Genomic DNA, 19643 nt, shown 5'->3' with positions numbered 1-19643 from the left:
TTTAGCATATAATCAAGAAATATTCATAAAAATGGGCAGCCAGCCGCCCTGCTCTTCCTATGGAATAGGCATTCTTTATTCCTTTATTTTCCTAATAAACTTGCTTTTCACGTTATGGACTGGCCCCGTCTGTCTTGCGTGAGATCCTAGAACCCTCTCTTGGGGTCTGGATTGGGACCCCTTTCTGGTAACCATGTGACCTCGCAGCCCCCTCATTTCCATGGGTGGAATATGTTTTCCTGCCCTTGACTTTGGGTTGGCCATGTGACTGGTGTCGGTTAATGCAATCAGATGGAAGTGATGGTTAATCATTTATGCTTGATCTTTTGCGTCTCTACCTGCCCTCTTGTGCCTCTGCCATCACCATGAGAAGAATGCTCCAGGCAGCTTGCAGACTCATTAGGAGGATGAGAGACACCTGGCCAAGAGCTGGGCCACGTGAGCTGAACCAGTGCTCATTGTTGTATGCCATTGAGGTTTTGAGATTTTTTTTGTTATGCAGGATTACTGTAGCAAAAGCAAACTGATACAAACCCCCAAGGGTTTACATCCAGGTCTGCAAATGACACTGGTTACTTGAAGCTATGACACACAGTGAGACTCAAATAGCAGTGAGGGTGTTCCCTTAAACCTCCACAGAAACCTGGGGGTTGAGAGGATGGTCACATGAATGACATCTAATGGCTGCATGACCTTAGACATAATTAAGTTGGGTGGGTTAATACTAACGTAGGGTGGGCCCTTACTCCAGTGTGACCGGTGTTCTTATAAAGAGAGGACTCGTAGCCTTCAAAACTATGGGCGAGAGTACATTTCTATTGCTTTGGACCACCTAGTTTGTCTCAGTTTTTCATCTGTCTAATGGGATTAAAAAATGTTCCCTTGGGCCGAGCGCGGTGGCTCACGCCTGTAATCCCAGCACTTTGGGAGGCCGAGGCGGGCAGATCACGAGGTCAGGAGATCGAGACCATCCTGGCTAACATGGAAAAACCCTGTCTCTACTAAAAATACAAAAAATTAGCCGGGCGTGGTGGCGGGCGCCTGTAGTCCCAGCTACTCGGGAGGCTGAGGCAGGAGAATGGCGTGAACCCGGGAGGCGCAGCCTGCAGTGAGCCGAGATTGCGCCACGGCACTCCAGCATGGACGACAGAGCGAGACTCCGTCTCAAAAAAAAAAAAGTTCCCTTTAGGATTGCTTTGAGCATTAAGCGAAATAAAATATACAAAAGGGTTTAGCATAGTACTGTTAGTGGTGGTGAATCCATATGGGTCTGCAGCAACCTCAGTTCTTGCCTCCTCGGAAGAAAGAATTTGACTGAGGGGCATAAGGCAGAAGGAGAGACGGAAGCAAATTTTAGAGCAGGAGTGAAAAATTATTAAAAACCTGGGCACGGCACGGTGGCTCACGCCTGTAATCCCAGCAATTTGGGAGGCTGAGGCGGGCAGATCACCTGAGGTCGGGAGTTTGAGACCAGCCTGACCAACATGGAAAAACCCTGTCTCTACTAAAAATACAAAATTAGCCTGGCGTGACGGTGCACGCCTGTAATTCCAGCTACTCAGGAGGCTGAGGCAGGAGAAGCGCTTGAATCTGGGAGGTGGAGATTGCAGTGAGCCGAGATCGTGCCATTTCACTCCAGCCTGGGCAACAAGAGTGAAACTCTGTCTCAAAAAAAAAAAAAAAAAAAAAAGCTTTAGAACAAGAAGAAGAAGAAGTAAGGTACACTTGGAAGAGGGCCGAGTGGGCGACTTGAGAGATGAAGTGCACAGTTTGACCTTTCACTTGGGGTCTTACCCTTCTGGAGTCTTGTAGTCTTACATCCCTTCTCCTCTGGTTGTTGCCTTGCGGCGGGCTGTCCGCATGCGCAGTGGCCTGCTAGTGCCTGGGGGGAGCATGCCCAGTGTGTTTACTAGAGTTGTACGCATGCTCATTTGAGGTGTCTTTCCTTTACCAGTCAAATGTCTAGGTCATTTAATTAATTAATTAAATTAATTAATTAAACTCCACCGTTTTGCCTCTTTCCAATGCTTGAGCCCACTTGCCCAACTCCTGAGATCTTCCCGGGAAGCCACTTATCACCAGTTTCAGGTTTTTTCTGTCCGTTGGGAAATTTTTTTTTTCCTGGTGCTGGCTGTCACCAATTATTATTTTAGGGAGATAGTTAACAACTGCCTGACCATCACCTGATGGTTGCCTGACATTCCTGGTTGGAGAGGGGGTGGGAGTGGGGTCAGGAGGTGGGTTCAAGTTCTTCTCCTTCCCTGCTCATGCTTGACTAGTTACCTACTGTAATAGTGCCAGCGCATAGTAGGTCTCAATAAATGGTAGTTTCTTAGCAAATGTAGTGGCTGGAGGCCTCCTATTATGTGGGTTGAAGATGCGTGTTTTTGTCCATCTTCCAGATATTTCCCACACTAATGCCTGGGGCCCCGAAGGAGGGCACTCTGCCTGTGTACCGGGATGCTTTTCATTAAAGCCTCAAAGAGTCAGGGGCTCTTCGCCTTGCTGCTATTCACGATGCAAGTTTTGTTCTGCGTGACACTGAGAGGTTAAAAAATAGCTGGGGCTGGATTAGAGTCCCTGCTGCTCCCCCTTGGCACAGCATGAGCTTAGGCAAGTTAATTAACCTCTCTGGGCCTCCGTTTCCTCATCTGTGAAATGTAGGTAATTATCTCCGCCTCATACCACTGGGGTAATGGCTGGATGTCATAAAGGCACCTCCCATCATTAACAGCTGTGGGGCCGGAGAGGCCATGGGCTCTTTCATCCTGGGCTCTTACCCACCCCCATGCACCTGAACTTAACGTGCTAGTCCCATCTGCAGAAGCATGTCCCTCTGGTGGCTTCATCTCACGAGAAGGAAGAAGTGTGAACCACATTTTGTTTGAAACACCAGCCCTCCTCAGCAGGCTGTTCTCTTTCAAACAGAAAGAGAACTCTTTCTGGGAGCAGGGACAGCTCATGACCCTCCCCCTTTCCCCCTTTTTTGCTCCTTCTCCAAACTGATCCTATGATATACACTGGGAATCATGCAGAGATGGTTCCAGAGCTCAACCCCTGGCTCAAAGACTCATAACAAACAATGAGCCAGGTGTGGTGGCACATGCCTGTAGTCCCAGCACTTTAGGAGGTTGAGGCGGGAGGAATGCTTGAGGCCAGGTGTTCAAGGCTGCAGTGAACTGTGGTTGTACCACTGTACTCCAACCTGGGCAACAGAGCTAGACCCTGCCTCTAAAAATAACAACAACAAAACCAAATCAAAACAAACAAACAAAAAAACTCAATGAAGTGAAGGAAATGAGGTGCAAATATAGAAATAAGAAAATAACCATATGGCTCTCATTTCACTGAGCATTTACTATGTGCCAGGCACTGGGCTAAGCAATTTGTTTACTTCATCTCACTGAAGCCTCCCACAGCCCTGTGAGATGGTAGTGTCATACCCATTTTTACAGATGAGGAAACTGAGGCTCTGTGAAAAGACCCACAGAGGACTGAAGAAGGAGGAAGAAAGGAGGGGGAGAAGGGTCATTTTTGGTTAATGATAGTGGTGGTGGGTGGGGCTGGGTAGAATTAGGAGGAGAAAGAGGGTGGGGAGAAGGGAGGGAGAAACAGAGAGAGAGAGAGAGGGAGAGAGAGAGTGTGTGATGGAGACAGAGAACGCAGGCATGTGCCCCAAGAGCTCCCTGCCGGCCAGGAAAAAGAATAACACAGGTGATTCAAATGGGCCGCAACTCCAAAGGGAATTTTGCAGCTGAACCAGAAGAAGCTGTCTGTATGCTGTTCAGTGGAAAAGAGAGGTTCCTTTGGGCTGTAGTAGTGATTGCAACAATTTATGAAGTACCTTTTTATTATTACTAATAATTGTAATAGTAATAATAATGGCAGCTACCTCTGTTGAGTGCCTCCTCTGTTCTAGGCACTGTTAAGTACTTCACATTGTTTATGTCTAATCCTCACCACAATTTGGAAGCTAGGTCTCCTCATGTTCATGGGACAGATGCAGAAACTGAAGCACAGGTGATCGTATCACTGTTCCAGGATCTCTAGGGCCAGTGGCTGAGGGCTGGCAAGGAATCCCTTGAAGGTCCGCTGACCCTGCATTTAGGTTCAGAAGTTGCTGTCTTTCCTTCCTTTCTTGTGTTGCAGAACTTTCTCCTTAGTTCAGCTAAAACCGGGTTCTTATTACACAACCAGGAAAGATTAGGCTCACGGACACATAGAAGGGTGAGGAGCGGAATTTATTGGGAGAAAAGGAAAAAGGAAAAATAACTCTCAGCAAAGCGAAAAAGAGTCCTGCTAGCAGGTTTCCCACCTCATAGATTGAATCCCAGGTCACCACCCTGACACTGAAGAGGCTGGGTTCCTCCCCTCTGCAAATGGTGTGAACTTCCCGAGGCTCCACCCTGTCCTCCCAGTGTGCAGGTGGGTGTCGCTCAGAGAGAATCAGTCAGGAAAGCAATCAGTCAGGAAAGCGCAGGCATCATCCAGGACTAGCGGTCGGGTTTCTCACCCTTCAGGCTGTTTTAGGCTTGAAGGCGGGGCTTCACCAGGGACCCTTGGCTATTTCCTGTCTCTATCACTTGCAAGCATTGCTCCATCCATCCATGCATCCATCCATCCATCCATCCTACATGTGTTTATCAAGCATGTGCAGTTGTCCCTCAGTATCTGTTGGGGATTGGTTCCAGGACACCCCTTAGGTAAGCAAATCTGCAGATGCTTAAGTCCCCTATATAAATATGGCACAATATTTTCATATAGCCTGTGCACAGTATACTTTAAATCATCTCTAGATTACTTTTAATACCTAATACAATGCTTACACATCACTTCATTTACATAGATTCAATGCACTCAGTGCATAGCAAATCCAGATTTTGCTTTTTGGAACTTCATAGAATTGTTTTTCTGAATATTTTCTTTTGAGACACAGTCTCACTCTGTCAGCCATGCTGGAGTGCAGTGGTGTGATCACAGCTCAGCTCACTGCAGCCCTGACTTCCTGGGCTTGGGTGATCTTCCCACCTCAGCCTCTCCAGTGGCTGGGAATACATGCACGCACCACCATGCCTGGCTAATTATTTTTTTGCATATTTTTGTAGAGACAGAGTTTTACCGTGTTGCCCAGGCTGGTCTTGAGCTCCTGGACTCAAGTTAGCCGCCTGCCTTGGCCTCCCAAAGTGCTGTGAGCCATCACACCGGAACCTGGATATTTTCAATGACAGGATGGTTGAATCTGTGGATGCAGAACCCATGGATATGGAGGGCCAACTGTCCTATGCGTCAGGTGCTCTGCTAGATACTGGGCATAGAGCAGTGAACAAGACAACGAGCCCATCTCATTGGAGATGGTTATATTCTAATAGGGAGAGACAATGAAGGGATGATAAACCAATCAATATATCATATTAAGATCAGTGAAGGGCCAGATACGATCTGTTCATTCTCAGCCCATTCCCTCACTTCCTGTTTCCAATGATGACAAAAAAGCAATAGTGATGATGAAACAGCAGTAATAGCTGACATTTGCTGATGGCTCACTCTGTGCTGGGCATTTTACTTGCACTAACTCATTGTCCCAACATAATAGCTCTCCAAGGCTGTGCCGTCATTGCCCCATTTTACAGTTGCAGAGAAGCTAAATAACTCACCTAGGGCCACACAGCTGATACGTCAAGGACTGCAAGAGATTCAGATCCAGGTTCTCTGGACTCCCACGCTTCCGGCCCACCCTCTCCCCAATCTTTGTGTGACTCATGCTTGCAACACACCTTTGTACAAACCCTCAGCTTCGAACACATCTTCTCCTTTTAGTAGCTACTATTTACAAAAAGCCTATCAGGTGCCAGGTATTGTATGTATATTATTGCCTTTAATCCTCTAAGGAACTCCAAAGGGTAGGTATCTTATGGATAAGGAAACCGAATCTCAGAGAGGCGAGATAACTTGTCTCTGGTTACATCAATAGAAAAGAACAAGGCTGGGATTGAAGTGTTGGTCTGCTTGACTCCAAATGTCATGTTCTTTCATTTTCTCACATTGATTCTTCATCTGGCAAATTTCTACACATCCATCAAGACCCATTGTAAATGTAGCCTCTTCATGAAATCATCCCTGACTCTTTGAGGCATAACTTTTTCCTCTTCTGTATTCTCACTGTCCCTTTAGTGTAATATTAGTTTGTGATTATTTTTTCCTTCTGCATCTCTCTCTCTAGGCAGTGAGCCCCCTGAAGGTGGGGGATGCCTGGCCGTACTCCACTGATTACAATCTTGCCTCTTTCTCCAGAGATTAGGGCTCTGTGCATTTAATTTCATTTATGATTTCAAACTAACCTGTTAGCCTATTTGCCCACGTATTTATGCTATTTACTATTAATCCAATTAGCATGGACTGAGGGCAGTTCCAGTGGAGCTAATAGAACAAGTGTGCTTAAGGTCAAGTCCAACCCTTAGCAACATCGTGGACTCTACCTTCAGTCACTCCTTACCTCCTTTAACACTGCACCCTAGAGGTCACCCAGGCTGGAGTGCAGTGGAGCAATCTCGGCTCACCACAACCTCCGCCTCCTGGGTTCAAGGGATTCTCCCGCCTCAGCTTCCAGAATAGCTGGGACAGGCATGCGCCACCATGCTCCGCTCATTTTTGTATTTTTAGTAGAGATGGGTTTCATGTTGGCCAGGCTGGTCTCAAACTCCTGATCTTATGTGATCTGCCAGCCTCAGCCTCCCAAAGTGCTGGGATTACAGGTGTGAGCCACTGTGCCCTGCCCTCTCTGGCTGTTTCCACGGTTATTAGGAACACTGGCTGACAGACATTTACCCCGAGGGAGCATGGAAGCCCCAGATCCTCAGGGACCTGCATTTAATGCAGAAATCACTAAGAGTGAAGTTTCAATTACCTGCACTTTGAGCAGAGCCGTGGTATGATTTTTGTGGTCTCTTTTCTCTATAAAACATATTACAATTATATTTTATGATTGTATTGGTAGAAAGAGAAATATTATCAAGGGCGGATCATATTCTTGTGGTCTTCTGATTTATTTATTTTTAAATTTTAAAATTTTTGAGACAAGTTCTGGCTCTATTTCCCAGGCTGGAATGCAGTGGTGCCATCTCGGCTCACTGAAACCGCTGCCTCCCAGGCTCAAACCATTCTCCCACCTCAGCCTTTTGAGTAGCTGGGACTACAGGTATGCACTACCACGTCCAGCTAATTTGTGTATTTTTTGTAGAGATGGAGTTTCACCATGTTGCCCAGGCTGGTCTCAAACTTGTGAGCTCAAGCGATTTGCCTGCCTGGGCCTCCCAAAGTGCTGGAATTATAGGTATGAGCCACCACATCCAGGCTGCTCTTCTGATTTGAAAAAGGTTAAAGCATTTTTGCAGGCCCCTACTGGTTTTGTGGGCCCAGGGCATAGTGCTAGCAGTGCCTGGTGGACAAGTTGCCCTGATTTGGAGAGTCATGTGCCACCCCTTGCAACCATTAGGACACGTGGGGTGGAGAGTCAGTCCATGCATAAGGGGTTCCCAGCAGGCTTCCTAAGGAATGCGTCTTTTTTTTGTTTTGTTTTGTTTGAGACAAAGTCTCACTGTGTTGCCCAGGCTGGAGTGCAGTGGCATGAATCACAGCTCACTGCAGCCTCGACCTCCCGGCCTCAGGTGAGCCTCCCACCTCAGCCTCCTGGGCAGCTGAGACTACAGTTGCCACCACCACACTTGACTAATTTTTGTATTTTTTTGTAGAGATGGGGTTGTGCTATGTTGCCTAGGCTGGTCTTGAACTCCTGGGCTCAAGCGATTTGCCCACCTCGGCCTCCCAAAGTGTTGGGATTCCAGGCGTGAGACATCTTGCCCGGCTGGAGTGCATCGTTCTGGTTAGAATGGGTGCATCTTCCTTGGGTCTTTCTTTTCTTATGGAACGCCTCATGAATTGGTGTGTCATCCTTGTGCAGTTCCATTTTCATAGATGGTGAAACTGAAGCTCAGAGAGCAGGGGCCACTTTTCCAAGCCCTCCCAGTGGGAACCAGGAGTCTAATTTGGATCTGCCCGTCCTACCTGTCCAAAGCCTGTCCTGCCCCTGTCCTCTGCTTGAAGGATTTTTTTCAGGATGACCTGAGCCTTTTGTCCTGTGATATAGTGTGAATATTTGTCACTTCCAAATCTCCAGATGAAAGTTGATCTCCAGTGTTGCAGGTGGAGCCTAATGGGGGGTGTCTGGGTCATGGGGGTGGTTCCATCATGAATGTCTTGGTGCCATCCTCATCCTCACAGTAATGAATGAGATCTCACTCTGTTAGTTCACATGAGATCTGGTTGTTAAGGAGTCTGGGACCTCCTGCCCCCGACTCCCGTTGGCTTGCTGCCTCTCTCACCATGTGACACGCATGCTCCCCTTTCTCTTCCATCATGAATGAAAGCTTCCTGAAGCCTCACCAGAAGCAGATGCTGGCACCATGCTTCTTGTACAGTCTGCACAACAGTGAGCCATATCAACCTTTTTTCTTATAAATCACCCAGTCTCAGGTGATTTATAAGCAATGCAAAATGGACAAATACACCCAGTGCCTTGGTTGGGGAGGTTTCAAGGCCAGGGTTCTCAGGTGGCCCAGCTGGGAATCCAGTCCAGCCCATGAAGACCCCAGTGAGGCCCATCACTCCTTTAATCTAAGCGATGGGCCTAGATTAAGGCCCCCAGATTATGTTTGTCCCTTGGGCTTCTGACCAGCTCAGCAGAAACCATTCCTCTTCCCTGATGCCAGATGCCTGACCTGGCTCCCACATCGTTTTTGTTCCCAGCACTGGTTAGGGGCAGAAGTTCCATATTCATTTACATGGTCCCTTGCTGCCCTCTCACAACACTCCAGGCTGCCTGAGGACAGGATTGCTCCTGGGTCTGTTTTATTCACCGCTTTTCCAGTGCCTGGCACAGAGAGGCACTAAGAATGACAAACGACTGACTGAGGCTGTCTGTTGGCTCCGGACCCCTCTCCTTGCTCCTGCAAGGAGGGACAGCTACGCTGAAGGTGTTGGAATTTGTACACAGCAGACTAGAACAGGAGGCGTGGGCCCCAGACTAGGCAGCCCTTAGAGGTGGGGCAGGTTCTTGGAGACAGTGGCATGATCTCTGATGCTGGGAGGCTGGCAAAGTGTTTACCCAGAAAGCATAGGGCAGGCCCAGGTGATTGTCCAGGAGCCAGGGACCTAAGAAAGTGGCAAAGGGTGCTTTGTTAGGTGGACAGACAATAGAAGCAGGGTGTGCCCAGTGGCCCGATAAGTTGGCATCGTTCCACCTGGTGTGGCTCCTGTGGTTGGTCCTACTTGCCCTGTGTGTCGGGGCTGCCTGCCATAGGCCAGCACTGGAAGTCATGGGGGCCCAAACTTTCCCTGAGTCTGCCCCTTCCTCCTCTACCATGAGCCCTTGACTTCACACTGCCCCCACTTGCCTCCATCCTCTCCTCTTTCTGCAGATTAGCTGTGTCAGTCCATTGATGTCATGCTTCCGTCAAGAGTTCAGTCTGCTTTTTACAGCTCAGCCCATCCATATACTCTTGGCTCTGGCCAGCTCCAGGGACCCTTTCTCGTTTAGCATTGACAACATAAGCAGCTTCCAGCCTGAGCAAAATTAGATGATGCTTGGGTCCACAGGCGAGAGGACAGTGTTTGAGAATTGGGCACTAGTGGGACAGGCTCCTGCACAGACCCTAAATGGAGGAGAGTTAGGCCAAAGGTGTTGGAATTTGTAACACAGAGGCTATATGAAGATGAGCAGGCCCCAAACTAGGCAGCCTGTAGGGGTGGGGCAAGTGCATGGAGATGGTGACCGGATCTCTCAACACAATTCAGGCAACTCATTCAAAAGGACCCAGACTGAAACCTTTGCCAGTGGCGAGAACAGGCCAGAGCCAAAAGCAGGGCCCAGATCCAGACTGATGATGCTGAATGAGGCGGGCCAGCAGCTCCCTCTCAGAACACCTCTGAAGTTCTCTAGAAATGCAGAGTTCCAGGCCTACCTATAGAGCTTCTCATTCAGAGGGAATTAGATGGTGCCCCAGGCTCTGAAGACTTTGCATCAAGAAACCCCCTAAGCACTGACCTCAAATGCCTCCCAATCAAGGACACAAGGGGCCCCATAGCCAGAGAGGGGCATGCAGGAGATTTGGGAAAGGGAGTATCAAATAGCCCCAGAATGGAGGAGAACCTTCCAGAAGGCCCTCATGGTGGAGAAGGAAAAGGAGAAGAAAAGGAAATGTGATTCAGATGTTCTGTGACCTTTAACTTAGACTTGGAGGCAGGTGTTACTTTTCTCCAGTAACATGACTTAAAAAAAATCATTTTCTTTCCCCAAAAAGAAAGGGAGAGTTAAAATAACTATCTCCATTCTCCTTCTCACCACCCCCCTACCCGTGGTATATTCGTGTGCCAGCAAATGCTAAGTAATGCCCTTCTTATGTATTCCATCATCAGTTGATGGGTTGGGGGTACATTTCTGGGGGAGTGTTTGCTAGACTATCCAGTCATGGGTCCTATAGAAATGGGTTCTGAGCTCCAGAATAGAGTGTAATCAGGGAGCTGCTGAGCCTGTAATCGTTTCAGTCAGATGTTTTGGCCTTGTAAAAGCTCCCAGAGGAAAACAGAGGGCCTGTAATGCATCCTGCTTCTTGGGTTCTAGAAAATTAACCTGCTGGGATTACACACCCTTTGGGCAGGCTGTAAACCTGAGATGTGGCCACTCACAAGATTTCTGCTTCCTCACCCTCTCCAGGTAGTAGATGTCCTCTATGTCCCCAAACTCCTGTGATGGCAGCAAAGGAGCTGCTCCTGAAATCCTCCAAGCAATTTCTGTGGACAGCAAGCGTATCAGATAGTCTCAGAAGGGCTTGCCTCTCTCAGGGTGTGATTGCAGTCATTGGGATAGGAATGGCCTTGGATGAAGGCCACTTTCTTCTTGAATGAAGAAGAAGGCTTCATGGAAAATAAACCCAGAACTGTGTGGAAAGAGGCCTGACCTCCTCCCCAACCCCAGCTTGGTTCACCCTCTGGAGCTGGCTCTTTAGCTCAGGGACAGAATTGTGTTTGGTTAGTGGCAAAAGCCATGTTTTAAGGTAGTGAAAAAGGTGAGTCAGAAGTTTGGGTAATTACAGTCATCAAGTGGATTTTCTTTGCAACATGCAAGTTGTCTGTATTGGGACTGAATCACAGACACCATGTTAAGAAAATGAGTCAATGAGCTGTCGGATTCCATTTAAAAAATCCAGATGGAATATGCTGATGATTAAGGCCTGTGGTGCCCCCGCCTCATTTATCGGGCCTCCTCAGTCTCCTCCAATCTGTAGCAGTTCATCAGGCTTTACTTATATTTCCTATGTTGAGATTTTTGAAGAGAGTATTGATTGCTTTGTAGAATGCCCCTCGATTCGGGGTTTGTCAGGTGTTTTTCCATGATTAGATTGAAGTTCTTGTGAAGGACTCCACAGAGATGCTGGGCCTTCTCAATGCATCAAATCAGGTGGTGCATGATGGGTAGGTGCTAATGGCGAGGTTAACTCTGGTCACTTGATTAATTTGATATCTGCCAGAATTCTCCACTGTAAAGTTACTATTTTCCTCTTTGTAATTACCAAATATTTTGGTCGAGATCCTTTGAGACTGCAAATATCCCTTTTGGCTTAAACTTCTACACCCTTAATTTTAGCATCCATCAGTGGATCTTGCTTGTGGCAATTATTACTTTGGTTTTACAACACACACACACACACACACACACACACACACACCCCACACACATCTAGACATACTATATTGAAACTGCAGAAAACAAAAGACAAAATCTTGAAGGCAGCCAGAGAAAAAAGGAATATTACATTCACAGGAACAAGAAAGGAGTTACAGCAGACTTCTCATATGAAACCATACAAGTCAGAAGACAATGGTGTGACATCATTAAAGTGCTTATTTTTACAAAATACCTGTCAATACAAAATTCTATATCCATCAAAAACACCTTTCAAAAATAGAGAAGAAACAAAGGCCTTCTCAGACAAACAAAAACTGAGGGAACTCACTGCCAGAAAACGTACTCTATGAGAAATGTTGAAGAAAGTTCTTTAACGTTTTAAAACAATAGAGGAGGAAAAAATCTCCTCCACACAGAAGAATTCCAATTAATAAACGCAGAAGAAATCAGGGAAATAGAAAATTACCAGTAGAACACCACAGTAAATAATTTCAAAGCTTATTCTAGAACCACTGTCAATCTGAATCCCAGTCAACTCATACATAAAATAATTATTTATCCCTCTTATTCTGGAAAAGATCAAGGGCAGTTTGAAGATAAATGCCCTGCCTACTTCTAGGCTAGAAATCTACAATGTGGTTATGAAGGTCAAAATATTAGAATTATGAACAGGTAAGACTTAAAAACCTTAAAAATGCTAGTAAGATACAGGATATTACTACAGCCTTTCGAAAACATTTTACTATGTCAGATGGTTCAGTAGCCTCAGCTGATATTGAAATAAAAAGACCCAGTGGAAGAGAAAGAAATACTTTGCAGTTTGTGGTTTGGTGTAACTGTATCACCAGGAGTGGCACCATTTAATAATCAAGAGCCATCCTTGAAACCATGTGGCTAGTGTTAGATACCAGGTGCAAGAACAAAACAAAGTCTTTCACTGCTGGATGCAGCATCCCCCCATCGCCCCGGCGTGTGGCCCATCAGTGCCCACAGTCTGTGCCTTTCCTGGGGGTTCACAAAGCCTCCCCTGAGGCTCATCTCATTTGACCCTCTCCACAGCTTTGCGAGGTAGCCAGTGTTGTTACCATTTCCACATGGGGCACAATGAGGTTGACACACTTGCCCAACCTCTCCCACATTGGAACTATCAGGACTGGTGTTCAAACCAAGTATGTCGACGCCAAGAACTGTTCTTCACTATGTGGTTGGCCAGACCTCAGAAACTGTGCTTTCTCTGGGGTATTTTGTGATTTGAATGTTGTTGCCCCAAATGTGGGATGTGTACCAATGATTTGGGTAGAACATGAGATGATTTTAGGGGCCTTCAAGTGTGGAATTAATTAATCACACAGTGAGAAATTTATTGCCTTTGCAAGACTCTTCCAGTCCTTTTGGTTACATCACAGAGAAAGTCTCTGCTTGATGCTAGCATGTCTTTAACACCTCCTTTCACTAAACAACTTGCTTATACTACCTGGGAGGCTGAGGTGGGAGGACTGCTGGAGCCCAGGAGGCGAAGGTTACAGTGAGCCAAGATTGCTCCACTGCATTCCAGCCTGGGCAATAGAGCGAGACCCTGTCCCCCCACCAAAAAAAAAAAAAAGTTTATGCCCATTTTGGATCTTATTTAAAGAAAGTCATGTGTTTTGATATAACATCTCTGCAAAAATTGCTTAGTACAACTGACCCTCTAGGAAGATGAGCCTTGGGTATGCTGATGTTCCTTGGCCTCCAGCACACCAACAGGGCCTCCAGGAACCTGTGTTGGAGATGCAACCACTTGCTTTACTCCAACCCATGCACTAGAAATATGGAGATCAAGGAATCCCATAGGTGCTCCTCTTTCCATCCCCACAGCACCTGGTACAGTACAGAGCCCATGAGAAGCTCTGTTTGGGGTCACAGGTTCCTAACAAGCATTTTGCAGTAGCTCCAGGATGCTTTCCCTGTAAGAGTGATATAGAGAATACTTTAAGATCTCTGACTTTGGAGCCGTGCAGCACTAAATTCAAAGCCCAGTGTTGCTGCTTGTCGAACTTCTATCAGGCACTTCTGGTACTGTAAAGAAAATATCTGGGTTTGCGAGCTGGAAGGAAAGGCAACTGAGCCTGAAGAGGGACCTGTTGAGGAACGGGGCAAGGTTGTGTGGAGTAGGGGACAACAGCCTGGACTTCACCATCAGGAGCCCTAGGTTCCTTCCCCAGCTGTACACTCTCCACCCCTAAGGCCTCAGACGAGTGACAACCCCTGTGCCTGTTTCTTGGTGTCAAAAACAAGAAGGCTGGATGAGATGGTTTCTAAGGGGTCCTCCACCAGTTCTAATGTTCTCTGCTCAACATTTCAGTTTCACGAGGCATAGGTTTTCAGCTTTGTCTTCTTTATGGTGGCCATCTTTCCTCATCATTTCTTGAGAAGAGTCTCGCTCTGTTGCCCAGACTGGAGTGCAGTGGTGTGATCTTGGCTCACTGCAGCCTCCACCTTCCAGGTTCAAGTGATTCTCTTGCCTCAGCCTCCTGAGTAGCTGGGATTACAGGCACATGCCACCATACCTGGCTAATTTCTGTATTTTTAGTAGAGACGGGGGTTTCACCATGTTGGCCAGGCTGGTCTCGAACTCCTGACCTCAGGTGATCTGCCTGCCTTGGCCTCCCGAAGTGCTAGGATTAAAGGTGTGAGCCACTGTGCCCGGCCTTTCCTCATCAATTCTGAAAGGGCTGTGTTTGCACCACTCTTACCTTAGAAAAACAACAGCTATCATTTTTGAACACTGCTGTCATCCCCCCAAATGCATTCTCCTGTGTATATGAAGGTCAACAGCCTTTGTTCCTAGTGTGGATGATTAATCTAGTAGGGAGGTTATAAAACTAGACTCGTTACAGTCTCAGAAGAAACAAAGGGAAAAAAGCCGGATTTCATTATCTGGCCTAGAATGTTTCTCCAGTCAAGACACCAAAATGACGCTCATATCCGTGAAGGTCAATTTCCCATTTCCTTTTTCTCTGAGTCCAATAAATGCCCGTTTAATTAGGTGCTTGTCCTCCACTGGCCACAATGAGCACTCATGGAATCTTAGTTAATAAAATGAGTATTTATTAAATTTTCCGTTTTAATAAATAGTCATCATCTTTGCATTGGGTCCCCAAGCCCTGGTAAAAATGAAATGGTCTGTGTGACCATTCAAAGGGAAAATGTTAAGCTATGTTCTTTAGTTACAAAAGTGAGTCTCTCCCCGTCCCACACCCCTACACCACCATCTTGTTGCAGTTTAAAGGCCTGAAGCTGAATTTAATTTTCTTATTACATTGAGGTCTCACAGACGCCACAGCCAGGCATTAAGGCCTTAAAAATAAAAAGAAAGGGACAACAAAAAACAGAAACAGGTATAAAGAGTACAACAGACATTTTCCCTATGCAGACACCACTGGCAGGTATGCTTTGAAGGGAGCCTGGCAAAAAGAAAGCCCAGACACATCCCCATTCTCCCCACTTTTAAAAATTCATCCATTCAGAGTTCTAGGGAAAGATGAGTCTTCGCAATTTTTGTTCCCAAATAAGGAACAGAGAGAGCTTCAGGAAATCAAGGCTTAAGGAAAACCTATCTCCTCAGGCAGCTAAAGCTCTGAAACAAGATTAAAGAAACAAGGCAATGTCTAATGCTGCTTTTGTGATTTGTTTTGAAAAGACTGAATTTAGACTTAATAAGGATCAGGAGACAAGCATTGAGGCTTCAGGCCCCCCATCCCTGGAAGGTGGCTGTTGGTTGGAGCCGAGATCAGATTTCTAAAGATGCTTGCGGAGGCTCCCGGGAACAGCTCCCAGAAGGAACAGAGCCAAGGCGCAGCGCTGAGCTCGTCCCCTGGGTGGCAATCATCCTCCATTCTACTCTGGCCTCTGCCCAGCATCCACTCCTGGCTTCTACCTGTCCCCACTGGTCTCTGCCAACCTGTTGTTCATGATTGCAAAGGCTCCCACCCCCCCTGAGAATTCATTGTCCCGGGCCAGTGTGCTGGTCTGGTGGGGGCAGCCGTTGGCCATCTCAGACAGTTGCTTCTGCAGGATGGCCAACGAGGCCTTGTTGGCTGCCAGCAAGTCCTTCATGGAGATCATCTCCCCTGAGAGCCGGCGCCCGTCCGTGTCACTCTCTGCCACCCCGTCTGTCTCTATGGAGATGTTGCAGCGGTTCCGGACGCTGCCTGGCATCACCACGTTCCTGCGTGATCGCAAGAGTCCTCTCTGGCATTGCGGGCAGCACCCGCTGTCCATTTTCCTCAGGATCCAGTTCAAGGACTGTTTGATGAGGATAGAGATGACATTGAACAAGGAGTAGATGCAGCAGACACCCATGAGGATGAAGACGAAGTTGGCAAAGCGATAGAGGCCTTGGCTCTCATAGTGGGCGTTCTGGCTGCTGACCAGGTCCCCAAAGCCAATGGTGCTGAAAGCCACGAAACAGAAGTAGAGTGAGTCAAAGTAGCTCCAGCCTTCAATGGGGGTGTACATGGCTGAGGCACAGCAAGAGATGAGGATGGAGGCTGTGCATAGGATCAGCATGACGTAGTACACGGAGGGCTTCCAGCCGGCCAGGCTGTCCCCCTCACACTGCCCCGCATCCTTCAGGCTCTCCTGGGGCAGGGCCCCTCGTCTCCGGAGCTGCCGCTGGTGGCACGACTTCATGATGTAGGCGATGATGGTGATCAGGCGCTCCAGGAAGAGGTTAAAGAACAAGATGGTGCTGGAACACCCAACAAGGCCGTAAAAGATCAGAAAGATTTTTCCTCCTACTGTCGCCGGAGTTGTCATCCCAAACCCTGCAGGAGAGAAAAATGAGAGAAGAGTAAGAGAAATCTTTGCTGTGAATGGGGTCTGGGTCTTGGCTTTGACGGCTGGCAAAGGACCTAAAGAGAGAGTTTCATAAAATCACTCAGCCCTAGTCTTTCTAGGAATGAGCAGGAGAATTCTCACCTGCTTTTGAAGACACTAAGTGTTGTTCAGAGCTAGGCTGCTGAAAGCCTGTGTGGTGCTATCGCGCAAATCAGGAGAAGAGCACCTCATCCTCATGGTGGACACAGCCAGCAAAAAATGGCTTGGTGACAAGAATGTGGGCTGGATTTCAGCCTCCTTTCCCTTCTCTGCTAGATATCCTTGTACAGTCCACAACCTAAACAACCATACTCAACAGATCATGTTTAGAGAGAGAAGCAAAGGCTCATACAAAGAAAAGGCTTATACAGACTCATCAGAATTCATTTATTCTGCAAACACTTATTGACCTGGGGATAGAAGTGTGGAAAAGACAGTTCTGGTCCCTGCCCTCATGGAGCCCTAGTCCAGTAAGATGATGATGATATTGTGTGGTAAGTGTGGTGCTAGAGGGAGTACAGGATTCTATGGGAACTCCTAAGAGGGGAACCCATCTAAGAAGTGGGGCTTAGAAAAGATGAAGCAGGGAGACCCGAAAGCTAAAGAGGAGTTAGGCAGGCAAGAAGGGTGTATGTGTGTGGTGGTGGTGGGATGGAGAAGTCGGGATGTTCCAGGCAGAGAAACAGCAGCCTCCGAAAGCACTGGGATTATGGGCATTTCTAGCATACATAGAGATGAGAAATTTGCTCAAGATCTACCCATCTTTTAAACAAAATTCTTCAAACACACACTTCATGCTTTTGGAATAATAACAGAAGTATTGGATGCTATACGTTGATAAACTATAAAACGTCCATTTTGCCTTTGCCTCTAACTGTTCACATTTCCACCCTCCTGACCTTTCTACCTGTGCACACAGGCATACCGCTAAGAATGCATATTGTAGAACAATGGATGTTACTAAGAAAAACAGAAATAGAAAAGAGAGCAGTGATACACTCAGGATTTCTCATGAAAGGGCAATGAGGGTCAGCCCACTCTCATCAGAGGGATGAGGGTTCTTTCCAAGCAAATGATTCAGTAAACATGAGAAGGCTGATGGGTGGAGGGGTTGGCATCAGAGTCACTCTGACTACAAACACCATTAAAAAATAAAAAGAATACTGAGCATGCCTCCCTGAGTCAGTTTCTTATTAAAATCAAACCATCAAACCTCTCTCTCTCTCTCTTTTTTTTTTTTTAAAGAGATGGGATCTTGCTCTCTGTCCCACAGGCTGGAGTGCTGTGGTGCGATCACACCTCACTGCAGCCTAAAACTACCAGGTTCAGGTGATCCTCCTGCCTCAGCCTCCCAAGTAGCTGGGACTGCAGCTGTGCACACCATGCCTGGCTAATTTTTAAGTTTTTGTAGAGATGAGGGTCTTGTCTTGTTGCCTGGGCTGGCCTCGAACTTCTGGTCTTAAGTGATCCACCCACCTCAGCCTCCCAAAGCACTGGGATTACGGGCATAAGCCACCATACCCAGCCCAGTTTTTCCTTATTTTCAAGTTCAAATTTCTAAGTTGGGTCCCATCGTTTGGATCACAAGAGCTCTCTCATGATCCTCCCTTCTGATAATACCCCACTTGTCACCAAGCTGATATAGTTCCTTGTTGCTACAGCTCGGTCAACGGCTGCCTCCCAGTGCACCCTGGAAGTGTTCAGACCAGACCTTGAAATGTGTGGGCTTTTGGGCTTATGACCTGCTGGTCTGCTCAAGTCAAGCCAAGGGGCCACCTTTCCCAAACATCCAGGTGTGCATACTCTATTACCATTCAGAACTAAATACAATTTTCCTTTCTCAGCACACAAGGAGCTGCATTTGGGTAAGAAATTAACAGCATGTAGTCAGGAAACTAGAGGAAGATACCAACTATAGCTTTTGAGCTAGATGGGATGGAATGGAATTGCCAGGATGATTTGGGAAGGGAGGATCGAGGGACAGGGAATAGTTCCATTGAGAATTACTTAGGGCCCTTCATGCTAGACAGAAAATCAGACCATCATCTCTTCTCTGGGAACTCTTCAAAATCAAAGTCCCTCAGCAATTCTTGGCAGTGGAGGCTCAATGTAGACCCCAAAGCTGCAAGACCAGAGAGTATTGCTGCTGTAGTTACTAAACACAGGGAACTGAATGCAGCAAACAGGCAGAAAAAGGGGGAAACATTTGTCTGGGCCATTTATCCTAGAAGCCGGATGAAGTCAATGAAAATAGGGAAGGTTCAGAAACATGAAGAGAGATGTGTGGGCTGGGGGAGGGTCCTTTCAGACAATTAGAAAAGAACATTCTCAGGTAGTCCTTACCTGTTTTAGAGGTGATTTAGTCATTCTACTCTCAGAAAGCTGAGCAACAGGAGTTGCTAGGGATTTGCTCCCAGCCAAAGTGATAGCAGTAATTTACTGAGCACCTGTTAAGTTCAAGGCCCTCACTACATGTCTGGGCCACTGCTGTGGTCTGAGTGTTTATGTGCCCCCCAAATTCATATGTTGAGATCCATCACCCATAAGGTGATGGTATTAGGAGGTGGTGTCTTTGGGGGAGGTGAGTGTGTTGTGAGTGTGGTGCTCTCATGAATGGGATTAGTGCTCTTATAAAAGAGGTGATTCATCCATTCCTTCCTCCATGGGAGGACACAAGAAGGTGCCATGTATGAGGAAGCAGGGCTCTCGCAAGATACTCAACCTGCTCATGCCTTGATCTTGGACTTCCCAGTCTCCAGAATCATGAAAAATAAACCTCTATTGTGGATAAACCTCCCACTCTTCAGTATTTTGTTATAGCAGCCCATGTGGACTAAGATGGCCAAAGAAGATGACACAGACATAGTCCTTGACCCCAGCATCCAAAGCTGAGACAAACTATCTACAAAACAAGCCACAGTGGGCTGGGCATGGTGGCTCATGCCTGTAATCCCAGCAGTTTGGGAGGCCAAGGTGGGTGGATCATGAGGTCAGGAGATCAAGACTATCCTGGCCAACCTGGTGAAACCCTGTCTCCACTAAA

The 19643-nt window shown here is 47.1% G+C and overlaps 2 protein-coding genes across 2 annotated transcripts in view; both read right to left on the bottom strand.

The window, feature by feature from the left end:
- The window catches only part of PSMC1 (proteasome 26S subunit, ATPase 1), a 73508-nt gene extending 71638 nt beyond the window's left edge, over nt 1–1870 (bottom strand). Inside the window, exon 1 of the mRNA XM_004055564.5 lies at nt 1795–1870. The gene's annotated coding sequence lies outside the window, so the exon portion shown is untranslated. The remainder of the gene's footprint in view (nt 1–1794) is intronic.
- A 12939-nt stretch (nt 1871–14809) lies between these two features.
- KCNK13 (potassium two pore domain channel subfamily K member 13) overlaps nt 14810–19643 on the bottom strand; it is a 123903-nt gene continuing 119069 nt past the window's right edge. Inside the window, exon 2 of the mRNA XM_004055562.5 lies at nt 14810–16548. Within this exon, the coding sequence (XP_004055610.1) occupies nt 15656–16548 (893 nt within the window). The 3' untranslated portion in view covers nt 14810–15655. The remainder of the gene's footprint in view (nt 16549–19643) is intronic.

This window comes from Gorilla gorilla, chromosome 15 (assembly GCF_029281585.2).
Source record: "Gorilla gorilla gorilla isolate KB3781 chromosome 15, NHGRI_mGorGor1-v2.1_pri, whole genome shotgun sequence".
In the NCBI taxonomy this organism is placed as follows: domain Eukaryota; kingdom Metazoa; phylum Chordata; class Mammalia; order Primates; family Hominidae; genus Gorilla; species Gorilla gorilla.
This window is presented reverse-complemented; position numbering and strand designations above follow the sequence as displayed.